This window comes from Homarus americanus, unplaced genomic scaffold, assembly GCF_018991925.1.
Source record: "Homarus americanus isolate GMGI-L3 unplaced genomic scaffold, GMGI_Hamer_2.0 scaffold25467, whole genome shotgun sequence".
Taxonomy (NCBI): Eukaryota; Metazoa; Arthropoda; class Malacostraca; order Decapoda; family Nephropidae; genus Homarus; species Homarus americanus.
Genome location: NW_024732867.1, coordinates 8,229,930 through 8,249,816, shown reverse-complemented (window position 1 = coordinate 8,249,816; position 19,887 = coordinate 8,229,930). Strand labels below are relative to the sequence as shown.

Genomic DNA, 19,887 nt, shown 5'->3' with positions numbered 1-19,887 from the left:
TTGTGAACTCTTGGAACAATCCACCAGAAAGGGTTGTGACGGCACCGAGTGTGAGCTCTTTCAAGACCAGACTTGACCAACATTGAGCGGGTTCAGGTACAATCAGGAGCCAGTGCATGCCCAGTACTTGCCAACAGTGCGTAACAGAGATGTGACCGATCGCCCGGGTGGCTATCGAGCCGATCTTTTGGTGAAGAGGATAAAAGAAAAGGAAAAGTAATCAAAGACGTGACCGATGGCCCAAGCGGCTAACGAGCCGATCAGTGGTGAAGAGGATAAAATAAAAAAAAAGAGAGACAGCGAGTGCTGCCCTCAGGTAACTGCGGCTAAACCATGCAAGCATGGAAAATGGCCACAAAACATTGATGATGATGATAATGTAACTGCTTCATTTCTTACCCTGGCAACAAAACAACATCTTCCTCACAGTCGTCACTCCAAATATGTGACAACTCTCTATCATTCACACGATACTCAATCAATAAATGAATATCTCACTTAAAATCTAATTAGATAATTTGAACTAAACTGTTACTCCTCCAGTTTGAATATAGTCAATCGAATATTGTTGTTATAATATACTACCGTAAATTTATTGAAATATGGATTTGCTTGTCATTTTGAGGGTTATTAAAAAAGAGGTATGTATTAAGTACAGTGGAAAGATTGTTTGTCTGTGGAAATATTGTTCAGAAGGGGAAGTTTGTCATTGATGGTGTCATTAAAGTGGATTTCTACTGTATGTTGAATTTTTTTCATAACATGTGAAAAATCTCAGTTGATTGAACCTGTCCAATTGAATTAGCACTCAGAACTCATCCTCCTGAATTTGGATTCCTGCATGAGGTTCCCCTTCATGTGTCCCCTACCTGTTTTTTATCCCCTGACAGTCGCCTGTTGTACCCTCTCTTCGTCACCATAATTTACGGGTCCCTGTCCTTCCCCCTCGGCCTTGGACAGTTCTGGGGCACTGACCTCAGCAACCATCAACAGGTGAGTCCATCCAGCATGTACGTTAACACAGTCACTCTACTGTATATTACTCTAAGTGTTCTTGTTTATGAGCTAGAAAGCTTTAACATATATTTTAATTATCATTCTTCTATGCTCTTAATTTGAGAGTTCCATGTTCACTGAGGAGCCACATGAGTTACTGTCTTTCAGTACTGTACAAGGTAAGTTGATATCGCCCTCACTTTCTTCTAAGGTCTTTGGTATCATCCTAGTCTTCCAAACTTCAGGTAAGTCAAATGCCAACTGATGTTCACATTCTGTGAACATTTGTACTGTACACATTTTAAGTATTTCTAAATGTTTCTGTTCCTTTAACCAATTCTACATTAACTATATGAGTGTATAGTTTATTAATAAGGATTATTATTCCAACTGCTTGCAGTGATTCTTTTTCTGATAAAATATGTGATTAAAATACTGTTAAATGTAACAGTATCATCTTCAGTGCATTTCAGCATAATGCATGAGAGTTATCATGCTCACACCATAACCAACAAGTCTTTTTATATTTCATTACTTTATCATACATTTTTTATACACTTTTTAAGTTCTGTCATCGCCATTCATCATGACTATTATACTGATCATGGGCCAGAACCTCTATTATTTCTGTGCCTGCTCTACTCTGCCTCACCCACCTTCTCCAGGTCCCTCTCAACAGTCTTCTCCGTCCCTCTCCTTTCCCCCTCCATGCCATCCCTCCTGAAGCACCCTGTGAGAGGTGAATTCAGGCATCTGTGTTTTTATCTATCAGCCGATTCGCGTATCCCGTCTTGGTGACGCTCTTGATGCTCTCTATCCAGTTTCCTCCTCTCCTGGGGCAGTTCATAGCTTCCCACCAGTCAACGCACCATCAGGTAGGTATTCACCACATTACAAGCTCTCCTCATCCTGCTTCCGAGCTTCATTGCCCTGACTTGGCGCTTTACCCCATCTTTCTTTGCCTCCAGCCGGCTGCTGTTTCCCCTACTGTTAACAGTGGGCATCATGTCACTCACCTTTCCGGATAGTTTGGGGCAGTTCATTGCCGCTCACCTCACTACTCACCATCAAGTAAGGGAGGCTGGAATACTTCCTACCACTGCACACACTTGAAACAGTTTGCATGGTTTAAACATTTGTCACCAAGAAAATGTTTGAGTCTTGTATCTTGGTTTATGGACTAGGAAATGCTGTTTGTCATTTTTTAATAACAGTTAATGGTCCATAAATGCAACTGAAGTTGCATGCAGTACCAGATAGTGTGATATAAATGTTAAGAGTTAGGGACATTTAGCATGTGGTATTAAGTGAACTAGTGGCAGTAGTGAACAGTCTTCCTGCTTTTAACAGTCACTGTGCACTTGGCCTTTTGTTAGTGATGACAGAAATATTATTTGTATAAATAGTGTACCATAATGCATTATACTTGGAATGTTTCACTGTACTTATTTACTTAAGCTGTTATATATCGTGCAGTAAAAAGGTTGACCTTTGTTGTCCACAAAAACACAACCATGGGAGAAAGACCCCACTTGCCAGCCCCTGACATGGTCCCCTCCATACTACCCTCAGAGGCCCTACTGCTCTCTTGTATCCTAACATTTATCATGGATGTGTGACTTCCATCATGTATTATTTTAATTTGTTTGTTGCATAAGCTATACCTTTAAGGATCCTCATTATGACAAGGATAAGTCCTGATGGCATGAAAAGTTGTGTTTACTTAAGCTGTTATGATAAACTTCCACTTCTCATACCCTTAAGCAAGTGGAAGGATCATGCTTCTAATTCACTGAAATTGATAAATTGTAATGGAATGAAAAAAAATGCATTTTGTTATAGTAAACAAAACTGTGATAACTGTGGTACTTACCTTCTTGTACATTGTGATGCATTGGTATATGAAATCAGTAATGTTATAGAATTAATTTTGTATGTATAATTACAGATACAGTACAGTAGTCCCTCTCTTGCATGTAAGTTATGTTACTCACTGGTTGTTGTCATGAATTGATAATCATAAAAAAAAAGATTATCACATAATAATTGCATTTCTTCCTGCACTATGTATATGAACAGAATGTATTATAATGCTCTTCACATCATGAAAATTGTACTTTAATACTAATGAAATTTTTTTTATTCATATAAGCCTCCTCTACCTTTGCTGATCTCCCTATTTTTAGCATCCAGCAACTAGTGGGTTACTCCGTCCTTTGATAGGATGTTAGTCCACCATTCAACAAGAGCACCTCATAGTGTGCTCATTCATTGATGTGTGTGTGTATGGTCTACTACTGTATTTAAAGGAGGAACTCAATCCTTTATGCATGTCTGGAAAATATTGAATTAATTAAATTATCCTTATTGTATAACGCACTAAAAGGCCATCTGTGACACATTACAGTACTTGATTTAGACGGAGGTATGGTTACATATTCATGTACAGTTCTAGAGAGCACTTTAAGAAATGTCACAATGGAACATCTACTATGAAACAACCTTGTAAAGGAATGTCAACATGATTTTCTGTCCGGACCCTCCTACTTGACACATTTAGTTAAGGTGCTTGTTGGTTGGACTCAAATTCTGGAAAGTGGCAACAATATCGACTAGATATAAATCTGGACTTTGTCAAGGCTTTTGACAGAGCACCCCATGAAAGGCTGTGAATTAAACTGGAAGGTTACAGGATTTGGGGAAGTGTTCTAGCGTGGATCAGAGACTTTTCTTCATGACTGCCATCAGTGATAATGGCACGAAATCATCATGAGTACCTGTGACAAGTTGGGTACCACAGGACAGTGTACTGACCCCGATGTTGTTTGTTTGTTCCATAATTGATATGCCAGACGCTATACACTCATCCATACAAATGTTTGTGGTCAATTTCAACCAAACGGACTGTAAAGAGCTACAAAAAGATCTCTGTCAGCTTCAAAGAGTAGTCGAAGGAATGACTGTTAATATTAAATGTCACAAAGTGTAAGAGGATGCACCTTGGTTATACCAACAGTAAGGAGGTGTATCACATGTCCCAACTGGACCAATAAACAGCATCATCATAGGCCGAATGTGAGAAGGACCTGGTTGTGTATGTCAACATTGAACTGAAGTTTTCAGACCATTGTGAAAAGAAGGTGAATCAAGCAACTAAGCTAATACCGGTAGTCTTATAAGAATGTCATTCAGATATCAAGATGGTCCATCCCTCATAATGCTCTTCAAGAGTGAGCTGCTTTGCCATTGATATTGATATTGAAACAGTTTATTTAATCAGAAAAATACAGATAGAGTCGATAATAATAACTATTGACATGGCTGAACCACTTGAGACCCTGAGCTCTCTTAATGGCACCTGAGTACCTAGAGTACCCTCTGGTCTGTGAAATATGCTAGAGACTGTCACTTGATTGAACATGTCCAAAGGGGGGCCATGAAACTGGTACCTGTGCTGCAGCACCTCAGTTACCCAAAGAGATTTGAGTGCCTGCAACTGCCTAACTTATACTGTACTATAGGCAAGCTAAGGGAGACTTAATTGAAGCTTATAAACATTACCTAGATGAACGTTCATACATATAGCTGGTAGATACCCACCCCAAAAGAGGCCACACCTCAAGGTTGAAGAAGTCACAATTTTAGAAAACTATGAGGGCAAATTTTTTTGGAGTGAGAATTGTAAACTCTTGGAACAATCTGCCAGAGAGTGTTGTGACAGCACTGAGTGTGAGCTCTTTCAAGACCAGACTTGATCAACACTGGCACAGGTACAGATACATTCTGGAGCTGATACATGCCCAATACTTGCCAACAGTTTGTAACAGTGACGTGACTGAGAGTAGGAAAACACACGATAAGTTGCAGTTCGAGAATATTTGCACAGTGGTTCTGAATATGTCAGCCCCCCTCAGGATGTGAGGAGGCAGGGTCAAAAGCAGGAGAACAAGCCTCGCTCCCTCAGGATCACACTAGTGAGTGAGGAGAAGAAATGGGAAGTTATTCAGCACGCAAAAATCTTGGCAAGGAGCGATGCATTACAGAATATATTCATTCACCCAGATTGCACGGTAATGCAGAGGGAACAGCACAAGAAGCTCCTACAGGGCTTGAAGCAGAGGAGGGAGGAGTAGAGAAGTTCGAGGATGGGTGTGCATGGGTTATATCCAGGGAGAGGGTAGTGGAAACAGAGTGTCAGCACAGAGCCAGGGGGCAGCGATACACCCCCTATTCGCTCTACCTCCCACCCTGGAGGAGGCAAGTGCCATGTAAACAATGACATTTCTGACCACACCCTGCAAAATACAGTGTATTTAGCAAATGCTGCAGCTTCTGAGAATGGGGGAGGGGGAGGTGGGGTTACTACTAAGAGCAGAGACATTACTGAGAACAAATTCTGGCTTGAATGTCATGCACACTAATACTGACACGTTTCTTGATAAGAGAGAGGAGTTTGAAACACTACTGAAGGTACACCAACCAGATATTGTAGGAGTTGTAGAACTGTTGTACAAGAACAGGAGAATCGACCCAGAGGAATGTGAGTTCAGTATTGCTGGATATGACTCATTTACGAACCTTTCTCAAGAAACTTGCAAGAGGGGTGTGGTTATCTATGCTGGGCAAGACCTTAGAGCCAGCCAGGCGAGGATAGAGGGAGAGGATTTTTTGAAGACTCAAAGTGATGTAAAATTAAATTAAAGGGAGGAGACTTACTTATTGTTGGATGTATCTACAGATACCCAAACAGTAGCTTACTAAACCAAAGGAACTTAAGAGCCTTAATGGACAAGGCAGTGATGCTCAACCCCAGCCACCTCCTTATCATGGGGGACTTTAACTATGGCGACAATGACTTGAGAAATGAGTTTACGCCAAATGACTTAAATAACCCTGCTACTCTTTTTGTAGAAACTCTGAGAGATAATTTTCTGTTCCAACATGTTAGAGACCCGACGCATTACAGAGGGGAGCAAACACCCAAGACCAAACCCAGTGCCTCTAGGAATACAGGGCGTCCTCGCTTAACGTTGGGATTACGTTCCTGAAAACACGACATTATGCAAAACAACGTTAGGTGAATCAATTTTCCTCATAAGAAACATAAAATATGGGAGTTACGTTTCCCAGCCTCCCTTTGCCCCATGAAAAAAGTTAAATATACAGAAAATCATTGCCATATCTATAGAAAATAGTACAGTATATAGAACTACAATACTAAGTTTGTATTGGTACTCAACGATGGGTAGAGGTGTTAGAGCGAGTGTGTGGTGGGTAGTGGAATGAAGGAGGAGGATGGCGGGAGAGGAGGAGGGTGGTAAGTCACTGAGACTCTGTGGCTGCCTCCTCCTCCTTCTGTTCTGACTGGGGTTCCTCCGCCGCTCTTTGCTCCTCCTCCGTTGTTGGCGGGAAAAGTCTCGGCAGCAACTGTATCTGAACTGGCAGCTTCACCAGTCATCTTTATGTTGTGGAAGTTATACCGACACCTAAATCATTGAAACCAGCCTCGGCTGGCTGTAAAGGTCTCTTCCTTCGATCCTTCACCCTCTGTTTCTTTCATGTCGTCAAACAAGGATCAGGCCTTATGCTGGATAATCATTAGGTTCACAGGGGCATTGCGTTGATTCTGGTCCTCCATCCACATTGCCAGCATCTTTTCCACCTTTTCTATCACAGTACTTCTAGTACGACTCGTCTTAGTAGTACTCAGAATAGTACCACTTCCAGCACTAACCTTAATCTTGTCAGCGTTGGTCCGGATAGTACTCACCGTTGTGGGGGTTAGACAAAGCACAGCGGCTATGTCCACAGCACGTTCCCCTTTTTCAAATCGGGTTAATACATCCATTTTCATAGCAATGGTAATGGTCTTACATTGTCTCTTCACTACATTAGCATCAGTAGCACTTGATGGGCACTTGGAAGCCATTTCGAATGGTTAGAGTACAGTTTTTGAGCAAAAGCACTTAAGCACACACGAATGATGTGAAGTCGTAACAGAGACCGGCTTGGCATCGCTTAGGGACGCTGTGACGTTCCGCAAGTGAGGGCAGTGCACCGAGCCAAGAGAGTGTAGTATGGCCAGACAAGAGCGGGTGATGGGCATTAGAAAGAAGTCCGTGGAGACGCAAAATGACTTTGTATCGGATCACCGGGACGTTAACGAATTTTTGGTCTCTAAAGTTCAGCAACGTAGAAGTGAAACAACGTTAAGCGGGACGATGTTAAGCGAAGACTTACTGTACAAGGAGACACCCTACACATGAACCATGCAGCAGTCGACAAAGTTAACCCTTAAGCCCCAGGTTAGGGTGCTGCTGGCAGTACCCCCCCCCCCCACAGGGATAAATCGATAAAAAATCAACTTTTCTAAAAATAATTAAAAAATATATATAAAAAATAAAAAATTTGACGGGAATAGGCGGACGTTATGGAACATCACCCGGGGCACGCTGGTCGGACATTCTGGAACGTCACCCAGGGCCTAAGGGTCAAGATGAAAACCGAGAAATTCACGATGTGGGTTAGGTCAAATGATGGGCAGGACATAAGGATGTATGCAAGAGCCAGGAACCAAGCAAAGTCAGAGTGTAGAAGGGCTGAAAAGGAGATCAAGGCAAACCCAAAGGCGTTTTACCGCTACACAAAGTCAAAATTAAAACGAGAGTAGGAGTATCAGACCTGAGGCTTGATGATGGTAATTATGCAGATTCTGACCAGGACAAAGCTGAGGCATTGGACAGTTTCTTTTTTCGTTGTTCACAAGAGAGGATGTGCACAATCTTCCTGTTTTTGAAGACAGACGGTTCGACACAGCACTAACTCACATTGTGCTGACAGAAGAGGTTATAAGAGATAAACTGTCCCAGCCCTGACATGGTGCATCCCAGAGTGCTAACAGAGCTGTGCAACGAGCTTGCTGAGCCCCTGAAGATCCTGTTCTGTAAATGCCTGGATGAACAAAGGTCCCCAGTGAATGGAAAATGGCTTATATGGGTCCTATCTTCAAGAAAGGCGATCGTCACTCCACGAACAACTATACTGTAGACCGGTGAGCCTGACCAGCATAATATGTAAAGTACTTGCAAGTATTATCAGAGATGCCGCGATAGAACATCTACTACGAAACAACCTTGTAAAAGATTGCCAACACGGTTTTATACCGGGGCGCTCCTGCTTAACACAATTGCTCAAGGTATTGAATATTTGGACCCATATTCTGGAATGGGCTGGTAATATCGACAATATTTACCTAGATTTTGCCAAGGCTTTCAACAGTGTACCCCATGAAAGGCTGAAAATGTACATAGTATATCAAAAAATACAATAGCACATATTTTATGTACAAACCACTGGAACCATTCTCTGGGCAACAGGACGCAGTTCATCCGGGCAGCCACCCAGCTGACTCAGAGACGTGTGTGTGTGTGTGTGTGTTTTGATGTCACATCAGGGGAGAGAGCAAGGCTAGCTGGTGAGTTGGCGACACAGTTACAACCCACTGGCTCAAAACGTACATTCACTCCACTCACATACACACCCTTGCTCTTCATTTTTCTTATTTTATAGTTTTTTATTAAATTTTCTTTATTTCTAAGCCTCATTAGAGTATAGTACAGTATTGTAATGATTTTTCCATGCTTTTTATGGTTTCATTACAGTACATGTAACTATGGCAACATGCCATCTCACAGGCCACCTCATCCATAGTTTATTCCTCCAATGTTGATCAAGTTTAGTCTTGAATGTGCTCACACTTGGTGCCGTCACTGGTTACTGATATTTTGGTCAGTAATATCGGCGCCGACACAATAACATAATGTCACTCTTCAACTCGGAGCAACTGTGGGTCAAGAATTGTGCCACCTTCACTTATATTAAAATATCTACTTGTCTTAAATGATAAAAAATTCCAGCTACCAATATATTGTGTAACAAAAATAATAATTTATATTTTAGCAGTTTCTTAATAAAAAATATGCTTATAAGAAATTTAAGTGTGTTTAACAGTTTAACACTTACACAAGTGCAGTACAATACATTGTTTGTTTCTTCCTGTAAACATTTTCAGCTGTGCTGAGTCTAGCAGTTCCAATATACACAACACAACTAACCATGTGGTCTATAACAGACAATGTTTCCAACACTGTACCAGATCTTACTGGCTGATTCTGTTAATTATACAAGATGAAAAGATGTCTGTTATTGGTAACATCCTTTATTGAGAGTGTTTACTGTATTAAAAAGTAATCTACCAGTTGTCCATATTCGATCCTTTTCCCTTTGCACACTATTCCATCCCGCTTGAATCCTTTTTCCCTCTCTCTAAGGTGGTGGAGTTGTTCAGTAATGTCACCTGGACCAAAGAGGAACACACTGTTCATGAATTTGAACTGGTGGAAAACTGGCGGACACCATGGACAGGGATCTTCATCAACCTTCTTTTATACATAACATTCACAGTAAGTTTTACAGTTTTACCAGGAGAAAATTGTCAAAATTGGCCTGTTAAAAAGAAAATTTAATTGAGACTGAAATTATAATTTTTGTTCAATCCAGAATGCGACGCCTAGCTTATACCTAGGTAAGTTAATGCCTAGCAATAACTCGCCAGGCCAACATACAGACAATTAAAACATATAATAATTACTTAATAAGTAATATTAGGAGGACACGTCACTACCTGGCATTTAATTGCAATTCTCAAAACCCCCTCCCGCACCCTCCATCACACGCACTGCCAACGTCATCTTCTTGCCTGGTGAATCAGCTGTAAATACACACAAAGAAGTCTCCGCCAATTTGTGTTGTAATAGATGAAATCCTAAGTGCCACGAGGATTTTATATACTGTATTTATACATCTTAGCACAGTGAGGAAATCGAGTGACTTTTATTTTGTTTGTCTCTCAGATATTGTGTTTGGGACAATTTCTTATACGATCTGGTCAGCATGGAGACCACAGCGTGTCTTCTATTTTGAAGTCGCTGGAGTGTTAGTGACTAATTTCCTCTGCTTTCAAGTCACTCAGTGAATGACGTTGCACCCTCCCGGGCTCATCTTCACTGAAAGAGAATATATATATATACTGTACTTTGTCCCAATTATACACGTGCTAGTATGAATACCATGATTTATGTGGCTATCTCTCTCCCTACTCTTATGTTCGTTCACAAAACTTTTCGGGCTTCTGCCCTGGGTTTTCTAATTACTCTCAGCATGAAGGCTAGAGTTGAGTTTTTCTCTTCAAAACTCTATTTTATTGATGTCCTCTGTAGCGGGTTCATCCTTTCCAGGCGAACTTTAGCGAGGCTGCTAGCCTTAGTGTTACTTCCGGACACTGACCTCCCGGTCTTACTAGCAATCTAGAGTTATGTTGGGATGGACCTTGTATCCATATATGGGTTATATGAGAACCATTCAGGGTGGAATTCTCAACCCAATACATATTGCTAGAGTAATAGTGAAAGATGTTGCCAATGGAGCTCTATGGTAGCAGCTCAGCACTGTCAACCCTGCCGGGTGACGACGCTCACTCAGGCATTTTCGCTCAAGCTAATTAATTGAGGCAATGATTTCTGTGCACCCTGATTGGCAACAAATAGAGAACTTGATGATCCCTCAAAATAAAATGCTCTAAATGTAGTTAGTTTGATTAAAAAATAAAGTTCATTGAGCTGAGGGATAATTGAGATACGAGAAGGGAAAGGTGTACGATATAGTGAGTTTGTTGTTTATGATTGTCAAACTGGTGACTTTTATAACAGTAAGAGATCTTAATGAAATAACTTACTAAAATATAAGTTACGAGTCATGTTGATTAAGGTTTGGGAGAAAATTTTATCTCCCTTGAATTATTATGATGATACAATGTGACTCATAGTGCTCCTCCTAGTTTAGATGAGTGATGTGCAACTGGAGGATGAAGGACAGTTGTTTGGACTGATGGATGATGGAGGAGACCATGGAACTGTCCCTGGGGAACTAGTGTTGAATGATGAGCTACAAGGACTAGAAAGTTCAGCTCAAACACTACATACAAGGAATTGTCCATCAGTAGAGGATGTGAATTCAGTAGTAGTAGTTTCACCCAGGACCCAAGGGGACCATACTACATGTAATTATCAAGGATGTAGAGCCACTTGGATTACCAAGATAGATCCTCATTTGGCTTGCATAATTCATGGCAGCTGTGTCTCAGACAACCTGTTTTCACCAATGGATTGTGCAATTTGTTATGATCAAATTTTTCAATTTAATCAAGCTGCAGGAGATAAGAAAGAATTATTGCAGATCAAAATTAAAAATAGGTGGAATAAGGCCTTAAGAGTAAATTTGTAAATGTAAAATAATGGAAAGATCCCAAGTTGGTGTTAGGTAAGAGACTTAATCCCCAATTAGACAAGCCTGCTTTTGCTAAGAAAAGTAGGTTATTGAGGCAGTAAGGAGATTACTAAAAGAGGAAGGTTTTTCAAGGGAACAGAACCAGGTGCTGGGTTCAGTTCTCAACCTAGAGGAAGCTTTAGAGGAGGAAACAATCCAAGACATAGTAGGGGTGGCCGTTTGTTAAGAAGTGGAAGGAGACCTTATTCCATCACATCAGCGACCACTCCCTTCCAATGAAGTCAGACAGCTGGGTCATCTAGGGGGTTGGGAAAACAGATGGACTTCTTTCATATGGGCTTACAATACAATCAAAGGGGGCCTCACATGGTACTTGGTTGAAGCGTCCTCCCCTAGCATTACCAAAAAGGGGTAAAAAATCAACCCCCTTACTCACAGAATTTGTAATTCACCTTTTAAACAGAGGTGTAATAGAACTGTTACAGTCAGAGAAATGTTTCATGTCTCGCCTATTCCCAGTCCCCAAGAAAGGCAGCGACAAATTGAGATGGATTTTAGATCTTTCAGTCCTGAACAAGTTTATTACCAGAAAAAGTTTTAAGATACTCACTTACGATCATCTGAGGCATCTACTTCCGCCCAATGCTTGGATCTCAAAAGTGGATCTCGAAGATGCCTATTATCACGTTCCTGTTGCTCCCAGGTACAGAAAGTTTCCAGTGTTTGCAGTGGGGGATGTAACTTATCAATTCACGCTGATGCCATTCGGTCTGACAATTACGCCAAAAGTGTTTACAAAACTGACAAACAACCCCAGAGAGATCCTTGCGAAGGAGGGCATAAGAACTTTTGCTTATCTAGACGATTGGCTGATTGTGGGAAACTTTCGAAGATTGACAAAGGGCGACCCAACGTACACTAGTACTATTTCAAAACATAGGATTAAAGATAAACCAGGTCAAATCAAGCTGGACTGGTGCCCGCATCCACTACAATTGCAACAAGGATGTCTAGACCAGGTACTGCATTCTCAGTTTGAGATAGCCTTGGCACTTCACGCTTGGAGTTTCTCAAAATGAGTTTAAGTAGATTGTCAGGTAATTCCAATACAGCTAACCAAGTAATAGCAGGTCATAGACCCCAAACTTCTATGCAATATGAGAAAGCTTGGAAACTTTTTCAACAATTTATTAAGTTAACGACTCCAGACACATTGTCGGAAACAGTTGTGTTAGAATTTTTAGAATTTCTGTTCAGAGTTAAAGGCCTTCAAGGATCGACAATTGCATCTTATAAATCAGCATTGGTTGACCCTCTGGCTTGGGGTTTTAATATTACTTTGAACCTAGGGATTTATCAAATGCTCAGATTGTCCTTTTTCATGTAGAGATCCCCTCGGCCTAAGAGAATCCGACCTTGGTCTCCAGAAAAAGTTACTAAATTTCTTATGGGGCCTAATTACAATATAAATCTTAACCGGGACAGATTACTCCAGGAGGCAGCCTTCCTTCTAGCAATAGCAACAGGTATGAGAATCAGTGAACTGATTTCAGTTTCCAATAATCCATCATTATTGGTATTTTCTGAGGAAATGAAAGGGAGGATTTTCAAGCTCAACCTATTAGGATAAAATGCCTAATGGATGAGACAAGGGTTCCTCATATATTGTGCCCAGTACGTAGTAGGTAGCTACCAAGCAGAGAGGTACTACCGCCTGGGAAGATATTGGAAGCATAATGTGTTGTCTAATGGTAGACCCTGCTGCCATATGGCATCACGAAAATTGTGACCAAGTCCCAGATTGCTGATCTGTCTTTCTGCCTCATTTACACACAATTGTAGGGTCTCAATTGTTACTCTTACATGACAACACAACATACATATAGCATTTCTCACCATTGATTTCTTATCATTCCTGTATTTCTTTGTATTTATTATTATTATTATTATTATCATCACAGTGTTATTATTATTATTACCACTAATATTTTATTTTACTTTTTATTATAAATTTTATTTACTATGAATTATTATTATTATTACATCTTCGCCCCTCGGGCCCCGATGTGGGTCAGTGACCTGTGCCCGGGTGGGCTAATCCCCGTAAAAAAAAAAAGGTAAAAATTTTCAGGAATGGTTAACCAGATTCCCTAATCGAGGCTCCTATGTATTCTCATCACAGGATGGTAAGAAATTGTCTCCTAGTCAAATGACAAAATATTTATCTCAGTTAGTGAATCAATGAAGACCCTGGTAAGAAATTTTTGGCACATGACACCAGGAAATATGCAGGGTCTGTGGCCTTTCTGCAGCATATGAGCCTCAGTCAGATCAAAGAAGTGGGCTTTTGGAGATCTTCAAAAACTTTTAAAAACAGCTACCCTCATCTATCTCTGAAAGGTGCTTCACATGTGGTGGTGCTGGGGTCCCCTCCCCCACCTAGTCAATCTCCACAACCAGGACCTTCTTCTTCCTCATCAGAATAAAGTGCGTATCCTCATTGAGATATGTAAATTAACATTTAACCTGGTAAATGTTCCTAATATTGGAAAATATTCCGAACGGTTTATAATTATAATCTGGACCTAAGCTAGCAGAGCCTTGTATGCAACATCACCTCCCTCTCCACCTCCTGCTTGGGGATTCAAGCTAGGCGTTGCATTCTGGATTGAACAAAAAGTCTTTTTTTTTTTTTTTCTAAAAAACATTTTTTGTGATACGGTATACTCCAGAATGCGACGCTGATAACCCATCCATCTCCACCACTCGAGAGTTGACTTTTGTTTACTGCTCGCTCTAAGGCAAGAGATGACGGTGGCAGTGCGTGTGATGGAGGGTGCGGGAGGGGGTTTTGAGAATTGCATTTAAATGCCAGGTAGCGACTTGTCCTCCTAATATTACTTATTAAGTAATTATTAGATGCTTTAATTGCCTGTATGTTGGCCTGGCGAGTTATTGCTTGGCATTAACATACCTAGGTATAAGCTAGGCTTCGCATTCTGGAGTATATCACAAAAGCTGGTTTTTATAAAAAACGGCTTTTTTATAATGCCATATCTTACCAAGTTAATTTATCATGATTCACATGATTTGTTAATTCCACTTTGTCTCATCATAGTTTTGTGGCAGTGTGGTCGCCAGCACTCTCCCAGTACCATCGGGTATTTTCATACCAGTGTTTAAGATCGGGGCAGCTTTGGGCAGAATTGTGGGCGAGACAATGGCGTCCACTTTCCCAAATGGCCTGCGCTATGGTGGTCACAATCATATTATTATTCCAGGTCTGTTGAGGTGAAAGTTGCATATCTACTTTCATTTTACTGTAATTTTATTAGCTGTTATTCATTTCAAATTATGATGTTAAAAAAAAAATTAGCTATACAGTACAGTATATGAATGCTATAAGACTTGTAGATGTTTGGTACTAAATATCTCACATGTGCTCTTGAACCATAACTATAACAACCCCTAACAGGTGGCTACTCCATAGTGGGTGCAGCAGCTCTGGCCGGTGCCGTCACTCACACCATCTCCACCTCTGTCATTGTCTTTGAACTCACTGGCCAGATCACTCACATTCTCCCTGTTATGGTAAGTCTCATCTCTGTGAATTATCTTTTAATAATACTTCTTGAATGATGAGACAACACTAGCTTACTCGTGGCATATTGGTCTCTACAATTAAAAAATGGCAGACTTATTACAAGTGAAAATTTTGGGTTCATATTGTACTTCTGTACTGTAAATGTACTTCCTATAAGGTATTTAACCATCCCAATTTGTACCACCTCCACTTGTGTGGTATTATTTACACTGATATCTTTTTCTGTTCTAACGCTTCTTTTTAAATTGATATTTTGTTCATCAGATTGCTGTCCTTATTGCAAATGGCATTGCACAACTCCTTCAACCATCCGTGTATGATTCAATCATCCAGATTAAGAAACTGCCATATCTTCCTGATATTCTAACAGCAACTTCTGGTGCCTATAATATTTATGTAGAAGATTTTATGGTTCGAGATGTGAAATACATTTGGTATGGCATCACCTATCGGCAGCTCAAGAATATTCTCAAAGAACATAGGAAAATAAGATCATTACCCCTTGTTGACTCTCCAGGTACTGTTTCTTTATGATACTGTATACACAATAACTAATGTGAAATTTGTCATTACAAAAGGAATACAGAATTACTTGCAGCAATTTGACAAAAATCTCTCCATCTGTATTTTAACATGGTAGTTTTAGGGGGTCGTGAGTGAAGAATGTGTTTAATTGTTCATTTTCTGGTACTGCAGACTCCATGATCCTTCTGGGATCAATACAGAGAACGGAACTCATATCAATGCTTGAAGAACATCTCGGGAAAGATCGACGACTCAAAGTCATTAACAAATGGAAATTTGCTGCCCAGAAGTGAGTTTATGATCTTGTTTTAATTGTTGTATCATCCATTTGTGCTACATAAGTGCAGGATATATCTGTATTGTTGCACCTTTGTTGGCACTTTTGGAACGTTTATGTTCCAAAAGAAAAAATATAATATACATACAGTGGTCCCTCGGTTAACAAGCACAATTCGTTCTAGAAGGTTGCTCGTTAACCGAAAAATTAATTAACCGAAACCATCGTTTCAATGGGTTTTTGGGTAATTGGTTCCAGCTCACCGAAAATTGCCTAAAGTCAACAAAAAAGATAGTAAAGTACACTTACTTTGAGGTGTGTATGTAGAAGGCTCCTGGATGATGATGATGATGATGATGATGATGATGATGATGATGATGATGATGATGGGAATTAGAATGGGGGTGGAGGAGAAGGGAGAAGAGAAGGCATTGGGGTGGAAGAGAAGTCACCCCATGGCGCCATTTCACCCATAAAATTTTAGTTCACTTGGTGTAATTCAAGATTATTTTCTTTAAATCACCACTGCACTGCATTATATATTGTCAATATGTAAAATAAATTTCAAAATGACCAATAATTTGCTTGGAAACACAGAAAAAAAGCGTTTAGTTGAAGAGAGTCTCAAGCAAGATGTTACCTCCACTGAAAAGACACAGAGACTGACGCCTGTATGGTGTGTTGACAGGCTGTTAGGCGCTGTAAAAACTAGTTTCCCTGTACTTAAATTATGTTAAATAATTGTTAAAATGATTAAAAATTTTAATGTAAGACTTTTAAAATTATTGAATAGTACAAACTTCTTGATATTTACTAAAATAGTAAGGAATTTAAGCCCTAGAACCGATTACTGTATTGGCGGACTAATACTACAGCTGGTGGGCAGCCAAATGCAGGAGAAAACATGTTGGGAAAAATTCGTAAGGAATTCGTTAATCGAGGGAATGCTCGTTAACTGAAGTTAAGAATCTTATGGAAGGTAATTCGTTAACCGAAATTTTGTTAACTGAGGCGCTCATTAACCGAGGGATCACTGTACAATAATTATTACTTTTTAAATACACTCAGTAATTTAGAGTAAGTTATAAACTAAAAAAGAAAGAGACAAGTCTATTCATGTGTCACCATATATTAGTACTGTACTGCTGTGCTGTATGGGCTTGAATGGGTACTGTCTTCTATATTTATTACCTTCACCATTAACTTAAGTATAGTTTGAGAAATATATATTGATGTCCTACACATTGTTGATTTTAATCAATCTGTCAGCTCTGAACAAGCCATTTTAAACAGCTATAGCAGACCACAGAAAAGTCTTGTAATGACTGGGATATTTCGTGAATGGGAAAATTGTAAGGGAAAACTCGATAGTAATGTTCAAATTATTTGCAGGTAATTTTACACTTTGCTCCAATATGTAAATTACAGTATTGGGTAACCATAGGATATTTATTTGTTGTATATTCAGAATTACTGTGCAACTATTTTTATTAATGGTGACAGGAATGTCAAGAAAAGTTCACTAGTGCTTACCGCTATACAATTATGGGAGTCACCTAATATCTTGCACATAATTCATTTTTTAAATTCATTGTAGCACATTCATAAATACTGTAGTATATATATAGTTGCAGAAACATCCGTAAGACAGATAATAAATAGATTTCTTAGGACTTTTTATACTTGTAGTCTTCTTTCTTTTTCTCCTTATTATGACATACCATAATACAATTAATTAATATCTACCTCACACCTATGACAGCCGAGCCATCCAGAAAAGTTTGTCTCTACTGTACAGATGTTGAGTATTGCTGTATTAATTTGGGCTTTAAGGATGCAAAGCTTTTCATCATCCAAAATGTTTAGAGAATATTTTAATGCTCTAGCCTACTGTCAATTTGAAATATATATATATATATATATATATATATATATATATATATATATATATATATATATATATATATATATATATATATATATATATATATATATATATATATATATATATATATATATATATATATATATATATATATACATATATATATATACACATTTACATATATATATATACACAGTTGGGTCTTCATTTACGCGGTCAATTGAACCCGCGGAGTACAGCGTAAAACAGAAACGCGTAAATGAAATAACAGAACATAAGGGATTAATTGAAATAGTGGGCCGACCCCCAAACTCCACTTTTTCCGATACACAGAGAACATACACACGTGGATGTTACAAAAGGGCAGATTATTGGCCCTCACCTGTATCACTTGTATCAATTGTATCACTGTCCACCACATAGGCTTGCAGGGCCTCTTTGTCAAACCCCTCAAAGTCCATATCCTCACTATCACTATCACTGACTTGGGCCGATTGTAGTAGGTGGCGGGTGAAGAACTCCGTAATGTTTTGATGACTGGGCGAACTTGTGCGCATCCTGCCTGCGCCGCTTCCCGCGTAAATGACCAAATTTACCGTGTAAATCAAGCATTTCAATTCTGGCAAGGCACCGCGTAAATGACCAAACGCGTAAACCAAAACCGCGTAAATCCAGACTCAACTGTGTGTGTATATATATATATATATACAAGTTTTTAAGACCAAATTATTTGCTGCCCCCCAAAAAATTGGGGGTCGAACCTCTAAACGGGTAATAGTTTCGTTAGGTTGAAAAATATTTACCAGTAACTACCAGTAAACAATGGAAACGACGCACCAACGCACCACCAGCTGTGAGTGTCGGTACAGTTGCCAGGGCAGATCTCTTGCGTCATCATAGCAATCCCAAAGTAGCCAAATGCATGGTATGGTATGTACAGGACGATGTAAAACATAAAGTATTCATTTATTAAAGTTTATTTATAGATACTGTACATACATTTTTGTTCATTACATTTGAAACATCAATCTTTGTTAATTAAATTTGAAACAAAAGAAAACTATGACACCGTATTTTCATTAAAATATTATATCACAAGTATATTTTACCTTAACTGTGACTGAATGAATATATTCTCAGAAATAAATATGGAAATGTAATATTTTGGCTGAAATGACGTACATATTACAGTGGAAAGTGGGATAAAATCATGACAAAAACAATGACTTTCGCTTTCTTTCGTTGTTCAAAAGATTTTACCGTAATCGCTTTTCGAATGGTTTTCAGTTAAAAAACTGTTGCATCACAAGTGAATTAGGATAGAATATTATTGTAATACAACATTTTTTAACTGAAAACCATTCGAAAAGCAATTACGGTAACATCTTTTGAACGAAAGAAAGCGAAAGTCATTGCTTTCGTCACTGACCACTGTAATACGTACTTCATTTCAGCAAAAATATTACATTTCCATATTCTCAGAAATAAATATCAGTTTTGCTGAAACGTAATGTATTTCAATGTAAATTAGGATAAACTACATGAAAACAAAAGACTTTACCTAACCTTCCGATGTTCAAGATATGTTACTAGTTTTTTTAATAGTTTTCGGTTAAAATACTGTTATATTAGTGATATTCTATTCACACTGTGCTTGATATAATATATTTACGGAAATGTAATATTTTTGCAACTACAATGCTGATATCAACACAAGCGTGGTTACAGCGAAACTGACTGAGTGAGGGAGAGCTATGCTTGTGTGTGTGAGGTAGTGGGAGCGGGCGGTGTGCAGTGTTCGGTGCCGCGCGCGATTTGAATGTACAGTACTTCAATTATTTCAATGTACAGAATATTCCTCCGGCGGGGCAATCCGCGTATTTGCGAACCCGTGAATGCTAAACCCGCGTATGTGAAGGGCCGACTGTGTGTGTGTGTGTGTGTGTGTGTGTGTGTGTGTGTGTGTGTGTGCACTTCACTTCACTTCACTTCACTTCACTGTATATAGGAAGACTTGAGTGACTTACTATATCTTAGGTTCAGAGGTATTAAAATTGGTCTCCCTCTTGATTGACATTAGTATGGGTTTCCTGGTAAAAAAAAATCTATATACAGCCATCGCCTCTTTGATTTGTATAGACCAAGTTAATACCAAGCAACTTACTGTGCAATTATCTGATGACTGACCTTTATTTCACTCGGTCATTAGACTACCGATGGTCCGGAGACGCAATACATTCTGTGGGTAGGTGAACA

The 19,887-nt window shown here is 39.3% G+C and overlaps 1 protein-coding gene across 5 annotated transcripts in view; it reads left to right on the top strand.

The window, feature by feature from the left end:
* The window catches only part of LOC121869191 (chloride channel protein 2-like), a 136,901-nt gene that overhangs the window by 83,311 nt on the left and 33,703 nt on the right, over positions 1-19,887 (top strand). For 4 of the 5 annotated variants that reach the window (XM_042370423.1, XM_042370422.1, XM_042370425.1 and 1 more), the window contains exons 10-16: positions 891-993; positions 9,327-9,458; positions 14,459-14,621; positions 14,816-14,931; positions 15,209-15,461; positions 15,641-15,758; positions 19,841-19,876. In XM_042370423.1, coding sequence (XP_042226357.1) covers positions 891-993; positions 9,327-9,458; positions 14,459-14,621; positions 14,816-14,931; positions 15,209-15,461; positions 15,641-15,758; positions 19,841-19,876 — 921 coding nt within the window. The remainder of the gene's footprint in view (positions 1-890; positions 994-9,326; positions 9,459-14,458; positions 14,622-14,815; positions 14,932-15,208; positions 15,462-15,640; positions 15,759-19,840; positions 19,877-19,887) is intronic. The other variant, XM_042370424.1, reaches the window with a different exon arrangement.